General features: G+C 54.8%; 1 protein-coding gene across 1 annotated transcript; it reads left to right on the top strand.

The window, feature by feature from the left end:
• The first annotated feature begins 1983 nt into the window (after positions 1–1983).
• On the top strand, positions 1984–8867 carry CSRNP1 (cysteine-serine-rich nuclear protein 1). Its single transcript, XM_012638527.1, has 4 exons — positions 1984–4459; positions 5503–5762; positions 6272–6586; positions 6682–8867. Exons 1-4 carry the CDS (start codon positions 4255–4257, stop codon positions 7669–7671), a joined length of 1770 nt encoding a protein of 589 aa, XP_012493981.1. The 5' UTR covers positions 1984–4254; the 3' UTR covers positions 7672–8867.
• Positions 8868–9690: the final 823 nt, after the last annotated feature.

The raw sequence follows: 9690 nt of genomic DNA, 5'->3' as shown, positions 1-9690 counted from the left end.
GGCCCCTCCCCCACCCTCTGACTCACTGTCTGACACTTTTCTTGGACTCTTTCACTATCTTTCATTCCTTTTTCTGACTTGGCCTCTCCTTGTCTCTGGCTCAGTCTTTTTGTCTCATCTCCAGCCTCTGCCTCTCTCTCAGCCTCCGGATTCCCAGGTGGGACAGAGGGAACCTGAGATCCAGGGGCGCATTCCCCCCTTCTGCCTCCCTGAAGGAGTATCCAGGAGGAGATAATTTATCATTTCATTCCAGGTCTGCAGATCCTGCAAGGGGTTCTTCACTAGAACCCGCAGCTTGGCCGTAGCCTCCCTGTGCCTCTGCTTCCCTGTCTGCAGCCTTAGTGGTCTAAAGCCCCTCACCTTAACTTCTCCTGTGGACATCCTGAGGCAGGGCCATGGTGTCTGGTTTGAGCCTGTGTCCTTGGCTTCTCCCTCCATCTGTTTGCTCTTGGGGAACAGGGAGTCTCTTGAGATGCCTACGTGGGCACCTGTCTGCAGCCCGAGCTTCCCTCTCCTGCCCTCAGAGCCACCCCTTTTGAACACCATTCTTGCTTAAACCCTCTGGCACAGGCTGGGGGATGGGCATATGACCCCCTTCTTAAATTAACTGTGACAAGAGTAGGAGGAGGTCACACTGTCTTCACCCCACACATGAGGTTGCCCCCAGTGATCTCATGTGCATAAAGATTGTTTCTGTGCTTATACCTGATATGTGGGGCCAGCCTGCCTACCTCTGACATTGTCAGATTCCCTTTCTATACCGGACTCTGTCCTAGGCCTGGGCACAGTGATGGCCAGGCAGAGACGGCCTCAGTCTGCTGTGAGGCAGATGAGCAATGAGGCCGTTGCAGTATGGTCAGATAAGGCCTGTGATGGGGAAATTCCAAGGCCTATGGGAGCTGTCTTAGTTCAGGCTACTCTAACAAAAAAAACATTGACTGGGTAGCTTAAACAAAAGAAATTTACTTTTCATACTTCTGGAGGTTGGGAAGTCCAAGATCAAGGTGCCACCCAGCCTGGTAAGGGCCCTCTTGGTTTCTAGGTGGACACCTTCTTGCTGTGTCCTCACATGGTGGAGAGAGAGATCATCTCTCTTGTATCTCTTTGTATGGTACTAATCTCATTCACGACCTCATTATTAATACCTCCCAAAGGCCCCACTCCCAAATACCATCACATTGGAAATTCTTCCTCAACGTATGAATTTTGGTAGGATACAAATACTCAGTCCACAGCAGGAGCCAGAGAGGCAGGGGGAAGGAGTGGGGGATTCAGAAGGCCCCTTTGGAGATGACGTCTAAAAGGGAATGAAGCTGGGGTTCTATCTTGTGCAAAGGTCAGGAGGTGAGCAGGGACACGGCCACTGCGGGAACTGCAAGTTCAGCTGGAGTATAGAGAGAGGGTTAGGGAGAGTCCTGCATGATGAGGCTAGAGGGGAAGCCAGGGGCAGGCTTCCCCGAGGGGAGCTACAGAGCGCTTCTAAGCATGCAATGGTGGGTAAATGTGTGGTTTAAGGAGATCATTCTGGCTGCAGGGTAAAGAATGGCTGGGGGAGAAGGCAGGAGCAGAGGCAGGGGGTGTGGGTAGCAGTAGTGGGGACAAAGACATGATAAGGGCAATAAACTTTTTAAATTGATTGTGACCCACATAAAATGCATAGAGTACACAAACCTTATGTGTAGAACTAGATGAATTTTTTATAGTTTTTGACACTCATGTAAGCAGGTCAACATAGAACATATCCAGAACCCCCTAGAAAATTCTCTCATGACTCTCGGTATATGCCCCTCCCCCTGGAACCACTATTCTGACTTGTAGCGTCACCGATTGGTTTTGCCTATTCTTGAGCTTCACTCGCATGCATTTTGTCTGGCTTCTTTCACTTAACATGATGTCTGTGAGATTCATCTGTGTTGTGTGTAGCCAGGAGCTCACTCTTTTCTTTTTTACAGTGTAGAATAACACATTCACTGAGCACTTATCACTGGTCTAAGAACTTGACATGTATTGATTCCTGTAAACCTCCCAACTCCGTGAGGTTTTAAGACTCCAATCTTTAATTGGAGACAGAGGTTAGGGAGCTTGCCCAGGATTACCCAGCCAGCTGATGGCCTAGCCAGGGTTCAAGTGCAGGCAGTCGGGTTCTGGAACTCAAGTTCATAACACCACACCAGGCAGCCTGCGTGATGCCTACCGAGCCTGTGCCTGGCCTCGTGTGGATTAAAGGGATTTATGTGAACTTCCAGGCTTGCGTGCCTGGGTGTAGATGGAGTGGGGGGACGGGAGGGAAGCAGTTGAGGATGATGCAGGTTTCTGGCTTGAGTAACTGGGTGGGTGGCAGTGCTGTTACTAAGATAGGGAACACAGGAAGAGGAACAGATGGCACAGAGTGGGGGGTGGGGAACAGACAAGGGGTTCAGTTTGGGGCCTGTGGAATTGTATGTTTCTAAGGGATGGCCAGGCAGAGATATTAAGGGGGCCATTGGCCCTGGGGGTCTCAGGTTTGGGAGTGTGATCAAGGAGGCATTCGGGACGCTGTAGACAAAATCTGGAATTTGGGAAAGGATGGGGTCTCCCTGCAGGACTGTAATAGGGACAGGGTGTGTGGGTGTTCGTGTGTGTTTCTGTGTGCATATGTGTGCATGCCTGCCTCTGGGTCATGAGTCCCCCATCTCCTGGGAGGGCCTGCAGGTCAGCTGGGAGCGGGGTTGTTTTTGTTTGTGGTTTGACCCTGGGAGCGGGGTGCCAAGCCTGAGAAACTACCCGCTGAGAAGCCCCCGGAAACATCTGTGAGTCCTCTTCCCCCAGGCCCAGGGTGGGGGATTGGCCAGGGAGGGAGATTTTCTTGTTTCTCTCATGCCTGCCTAGGGGAGGCTGTCCCTGGGATGAATTTTATCCAGTTAGGAGGTTGACAGCACACCCTCCAGGATTCAGGGACATAATGAGAGGCTTGGGAGAAGGGGAAGGGGTGTTAAGAAGGGACACCTGAGAAGAGGAGCCCAAGACAGCCTTCTGGTTGGTTTTTCCTGTTCTCATTTCCTGTGATGGCAGTGGGGGAGGGTTCCCCAGCACTGGGGCCTCTGCTTCGTTTCCCTTCCTCCTGGTGACCTCCTGGGGGCCAGCCCTGAGTGCAGCAGGACGGAGCAACAGAGACAAGGTAGCCGTACTCAGCCCTTAGGATTGGGTCCTCTGGGGGTTCCCAGGCCTAGGAAGGGGCTATTATTAGCTGAAGCATTCAGGGGCAGGAATCCAAGCCCCCTCCCCTCGGCCAGCCTGGCTGTGGGAGTCTCTGGTTACACTCAGCTGAGGACTGATACCCTCAAAGGGGAGACACCCTGGTGTGTCCTGGGGTGCTCCACATGGCAAAGCCATAGACAGGAGAGACTGAACATTAAGATCCACTGAGCGGCTCTGGTCACACAGTCAGCCTCAGGGCAGGGACTTCTCTCCAGCAGGGCGGGGGTTTCTGAGGGAAAGTCTGAGAGGCTCCATCACAGGGAGGGGAGGGGCTCAGCAAAGTACTCCGTCTGGGAATGGGGACCAGCGTCACAGCCAGCATGTTCTCCAGAGTGCCTGGTCAGTCTGGCCCTAGAGCAAGGGCTTGCGGCCTCGTCTGTGTGCAGGGTGGCGAGTCTGTGTGGGTGTGCTGGAGGAGGAGGAGGAGGAAGCAGAGCCACCATACCAAGGCTGTGCAGGCAGTCGGGTGTGCAGACGGGGACACACACACACACACACACACACACAAAGGCACACAGATGCGAGAGCCGTGTGAATCACCCAGCCGGTGAGTCAGCCCCCAGGATTCCTGTCGGGGAATGAGTGAAGCTGGGCTGAGGTCTGTCAGTCCATCTGTTGGTCTGTCTGCCTCCTGCCCTTGCTGGTGTGGATGCACGTGTGTAGGTGGGTTGCAGAAGGTGGTGGGGAAGGTGCTTGGTGGTTTCCTGGGACGGCTTTGGGCGGAGGTCGTGGGAGTTTGAAAGCACTAGGCTATGGATTTGCACATTATTAGTTTGGAGGGAGGGAGGCGCTGTGTCTTGTGCAGAGAAGATTCCTGGAGACTATGTCCCCTGCACACAAGAGCACCTCAGGCAGGGCTGGAGGGCTGAGCGAGAGTATGGGACGCCTCTGAGGGTAGGTGGGAGGGATGGAGTCCTGGCTGGTGGCCCACCCGCTGCTGTCAGCCTGCCACTTACAGTCTTCACATTCCCATTGCAGGCTGTCTGTCCCCAGACCCTGGAGCACCCCTGCACCACCATGACTGGGCTGCTGAAGAGGAAATTTGACCAGCTGGATGAGGACGACTCTTCGTTCTGCTCTTCCTCTTCCTCCTCCACCTGCCACTCTCGCTCCTGCTCCCGGAGCTCTTCCGTCTCCCCTGCCTGGGACTCGGAGGAGGAGGGCCTCAGGGATCGGACCCCCCTGCCTGATCGTGACTTCTGTGGCCCCCGTAGTTTCACCCGTGAGTCCTCCCTCCCCTGGGCACCCCACCACACTCCTTCCTTCCTGAAAAATGAGATTCAGAGGCCCCCGACAACCCTTTCGGCCTCTGGAGGTTGTCTCCGTGGCTGTATCTCCCTTACTTGGCTCCCCACTGTGTCCACTTCCCACGACAGTGGCCATTCAGTGCCCACTACCAAGAGGCACCTGAGCCCAGATGGACTCACCTTTGACCTTGGGAGTAATGATGTCCGGGATGCAGCTCCTCAGAGTGGCCTTGGGGCCTTCCTGCTCCAGCCCCTCCCTTCTGTTCCAGTTTCGTTTCTCCAGCACGCGCCCTGCCCTCCTGCAAACAGAACTGCTGGAGTTCCACACCCGCACTGCTCTGCCACAGGGCCTGTCAAGCCGGTCCCTCTCTTGTCAAAATGCTGTTTGGCTTTGCCTGAACATACTAAAAAGGGTTTTTTCCCCCTCATTTTTCATGCTTGTATAATCCTGATTGCAAACTGACAACGATGGCCCTAGAGCAGTGTTTTTCAACCTTATTTTTCATTATCACTCCCCTCAACCCCAAGGACATTTTCCCTCTGATCACCGCCCCCCATGAAATTTTAATACCACAGACGTGCTCTTAGACCTTAAAAATTATTTTGTAAAATGCCATAAACAAAAATGTAAGACTAAAACATCTCCTTAGATAGGCTAGAAAGATAATTATTGTTGCTAATATCATATATAAAGAACACCTACAAATCAATTTTTAAAACTATAGAAAATCGTACAGGGGGCCTATAAATGGCTGGTAAGGATGGGAAAGATGTTTAATTTTACAAATACTGTCATTTGGCCTGGTAAATACAATAAGCCATTGTTGACACGGGTGTGGTGTTCAGTTTTAGTAGCTCCAGTCTCAGCCAGGCTGGCTCCTAATTTCAGATCCATTTCTTTATGTGAGGTGGGCGGAGCGGGGAGGGATGGGGAGAGATGGTCGGGCAGGATCTTCCTGGAGGTTATGCTGTGCCTCGCAGAGAACTAACCCCCAGCCCGTCCCTGCCTGCTTTCCAGCCCTGTCCATCTTGAAGCGGGCTCCCCGGGAGCGCCCAGGCCGTGTAGCCTTTGATGGCATCACCGTCTTCTACTTCCCCCGGTGCCAGGGCTTCACCAGTGTGCCCAGCCGTGGTGGCTGTACTCTGGGCATGGCCCCTCGCCACAGCGCTTGTCGCCACTTCTCCTTGGCCGAGTTTACGCAGGAGCAAGCCCGGGCACGGCGCGAGAAGCTCCGCCAGCGCTTGAAGGAGGAGAAGCTGGAGATGCTGCGATGGAAGGTAGGGAGTCGCTTCTCCATGAGCCACAGCCTCGGGTAGCTCCTGGAGTCCTAACCATGAGGGGCAGGCGCACCAGGGTTGGGCGCTGACTTCTCATTACGCATATGGGGAATGGGCCCATGGGCCCATGATTGGCTCAGTTGGAGTCTGCTGCCTACATTCTCTGCAGACAGGGAAGCATGTGAGGGTGCCTGTCTAGTTGTCCCAGGGGCTGGGGGCATGGTACCTGAATCTGTCTGACCTTGTTGGGGAGGGGACGTGGAGTTGACGTGACATTGGCAGTGTGTATCTGGCTGGCTGGGGAGGAAGAATGTCCATGATCTGGGAAAGGGCATGAACAGGACATCACTCTGCAAATTTCCTGAGGGCAGTGCTGTTCACTGTCCTGTTCACTCTCATATCCACAGTGCCCAGGACAGTGTAAGCACTTGGGTAGCGTTTGTTGTGTGACTGGGGCTAAGTCTGTTCCCTGTCTGTGCTTCTCACATCCCTCTCTCCCATGGATGCAGCTTTCGGCCGCTGGGGTTGCCAAGGCGGAGGCAGGCCTGCCACTTGCGGTGGATGCCATTGATGACGCCTCCGTGGAAGAGGACTTGGCAGTGGCCGTGGCAGGTGGCCGGTTGGAGGAAGTCAACTTCCTACAGCCCTACCCAGCCCGGCGACGACGGGCTCTACTGCGGGCTGCGGGCATTCGAAGGATCGATCGGGAGGAGAAGCGGGAGCTGCAGGCACTGCGCCAGTCCCGGGAGGATTGTGGCTGTCACTGCGATAGGGTCTGTGACCCTGAGACCTGCAGCTGCAGCTTGGCGGGCATCAAGTGCCAGGTGCGATGGTTGGACCCAGCTGGGGTGGGGAGCTGAACCTGGGGGCTTCTTTGTGCTCCATGAAATCCTCACTTGTGCCTCTACTTTCTCTGCAGATGGACCACACAGCATTCCCCTGTGGCTGCTGCAAGGAGGGCTGTGAGAATCCCAAGGGCCGTGTGGAATTTAATCAGGCACGAGTTCAGACCCATTTCATCCATACAGTCACCCGCCTGCAGCTGGAGCAGGGGGCCGAGAGCCTTGCGGACCTGGAGAGTCCCACCCAGGGCAACCCACCAAGCCCTGGGGAGCAGGCCCTGGTCCCCACTTTCCCACTGGCCAAGCCCCCCGTGAGCAGTGAGCTGGGAGACAACAGCTGCAGCAGCGACATGACCGATTCCTCCACAGCATCTTCCTCAGCATCGGGCACTAGCGAGGCCCCCGACTGCCCCGCTCACCCAGGCCTGCCTGGTCCTGGTTTCCAGCCTGGTGTGGATGATGACAGCCTGGCGCGGATCCTGAGTTTCAGTGACTCTGACCTTGGTGGGGAAGAGGAGGAGAAGGAGGAAGGGGGTATGGGGAACCTGGACAACTTCAGCTGCTTCCACCCAGCTGACATCTTTGGTACTGGTGACCCTGGTGGCCTGGCCAGCTGGACCCATAGCTATTCTGGCTCTAGCCTCACATCAGGGATCCTGGATGAAAATGCCAACCTGGATGCCAGCTGCTTCCTAAACGGTGGCCTTGAAGGGTCAAGAGAAGGCAGCCTCCCTGGCACCTCAGTGCCGCTCAGTGTGGACGCCGGCCAGAGCAGCTCGGTGGATCTCAGCTTGTCTTCCTGTGACTCCTTTGAGTTGCTCCAGGCTCTGCCAGATTATAGTCTGGGGCCTCACTACACTTCCCAGAAGGTGTCTGACAGCCTGGACAACCTTGAGTCACCCCACTTCCCTTTGCCTGGCCTCTCTCCACCTGGGGACGTCAGCACTTGCTTCCTGGAGACCCTCATGGGCTTGTCCGAGCCAGCTGCTGAAGCCCTGGCTCCCTTCATCGACAGCCAGTTTGAGGACCCTGCCCCAGCATCTCTCATGGAGCCTATGCTGGTGTGAGGACTAGAATGCCTTTTCCCAGCCCCAAGAGCCCTGTTGCTGCTTTTTTGTAATTTTAGGGCTCCCCAAGGTCTGTATGTAACAGTCTCCCATTGGCTGGCTTACCCATGGGTGCCATGTGCACACTCCAGGTTTTCATGTAACACTCTTGATTTATTTATTTATTTTTTTTAACTTTTCTGTGCTAAAGAGAGGGTGGGGAGGGGGCTTCCCTTTCAGCTGCCCAGCGCCCCCCCATGCCCTTCATTGATCTTCCACCTCCACAACACGTGCCAGAAGAGGAGAAAACGTGGCTCCCCTGGAGCTTGGCAGACCACTTTTTGGTCACTGTATGATGTTCCTTAGCCAGAGGTGGTGAGACAGGGCTGAAATCAAGTGGCTTCTCCTGCCACCTTGAGCCCTAGACCCATGGGTGGCTAAATCCTCTGGACTGTGAAGACTTAATTTATTTCCATAATTTATTTGGAGACCGAGGCGGCTTTGGCTACTTCTCCATGGCTGGTGGGCAGTGCTGGGGGTGGTGTGGGCACAGACCCTTGTGAGTCCTTTTTGCCTGGTAGTCCTATCCCCTGCCCTGCCTGAGCTTTGGTGGAGACCAGGTCTGGATTTGAGCCCTGTGATCTACTGTGTCAACTGCCTGGCTCCTGGATGGCTAAGCAGGTGGGGGCTAGTCAAGGACACTGTCTGGGCAAGGGGAGGGGCTGGGCTGGCCAGCTGTGACCAACACTCCCTTCTGTCCCACCAGCCCCCTCTACTTCCTGCCTCTGCCCATCTTCTCCTCCCCAAGGGCCACAGCCTTTATTCCAGGCCCATTTATGTAGGAGGGGAAGGGGGGAAGTCAAAGGCCCAGAGAGGGCAAGGGGTTTACCTCGGGGCACAAAGCATGCCCCAGACTACTTATCTCAGGGCTTTCTGGGCACTGCACTCCAGTCTGGCACACCTGCCCATGCCCTGAGGCCAGTTGGTGAGGGGTGGCTCCTTAGGGCTTTTGTTTGCTGATACTGAATTTTGCAGCATAATTTCTATATTGTCCCTGAGTGTCAGAACTATAATTTATTCATTTTTCTCTGTGTCTGTGCCAAGAAACCCAGGCTCTAGACATGCCCCCTTGCCTAGGAGGCCTTACCAGCCTGCGTGCTTGTGGGAACACCTTGTACCTGTGCTTACAGGTACCAATAAAGAGGCTCTATTTTTAATAGTGTGGTCTGCGTTTGTGGGATGGGGAGCAAGGGTATACTCTCAGGGGGCAGTGGGGAGGGAGGGGGAGACAGGCCCTGGAGGGCAGTGTGGACACTGAAGCTATGTTGGGGGTGGGAGTAGGGCTACACAGCACATTTGGCCTCCTTCCAGGTGAGCCAGTCAGCTTGGAGGCAGGAACCAGCTGAGAGGCAGATGGAGCAGTTTTTCCTTTGGATTAACTCATTCTTCTCTGGTGGTTGCCTGGGGTGGTAGTGGGGAACAGCAGCAAGGTCTTCTGACATGAGGGTACCACACTGAGCTGGGGCCTGGCCCTGAGGGTGAAGTCACCTACCTGGGTGGGGACAGGTCGAGGGGATGTGGCTGGTGGAGGCCATGGGCTCAGCAACTGTCGTCCCTGGGGACACCGGAAGCTGCAGAACCTCATCTCTCTGCACCAGCCAGACCTGTCTGACCTGTCTGAGCTGCAGGCCAGAGGAGTAGGCCGTACCCTGCTCTGGGGAGCCCCAGTCTGGGTGCCTGAGGAAGGTCGACCTCTCCCTTAGGAATGATAATGATTTCTCTATCAGAAACCACTGATGGACATGAGATTTGGGTCTCCTTTTCTTGCTCTAATTCTCTGCCTCTGTTGGTATGTGCTGGGCTCAGTCATCTCTTTGGCTTACTGGTGAGAGCACAGACTCAACACTGGGCTCGAATGGTAGCTCTTCCACTACCTAGTGAAGTGACATGCAAATTACTTACCCCTCTGTGCCTGGGTGTCCTCAATAGTGTGCAAATAATAACACTGTTCCTCTCATAGGCTTGTTAAGCTCATACATA

The sequence above is a fragment of the Propithecus coquereli genome, unplaced genomic scaffold (assembly GCF_000956105.1).
Source record: "Propithecus coquereli isolate 6110/MARCELLA unplaced genomic scaffold, Pcoq_1.0 Scaffold1, whole genome shotgun sequence".
Lineage (NCBI taxonomy): Eukaryota > Metazoa > Chordata > Mammalia > Primates > Indriidae > Propithecus > Propithecus coquereli.
This window is presented reverse-complemented; position numbering and strand designations above follow the sequence as displayed.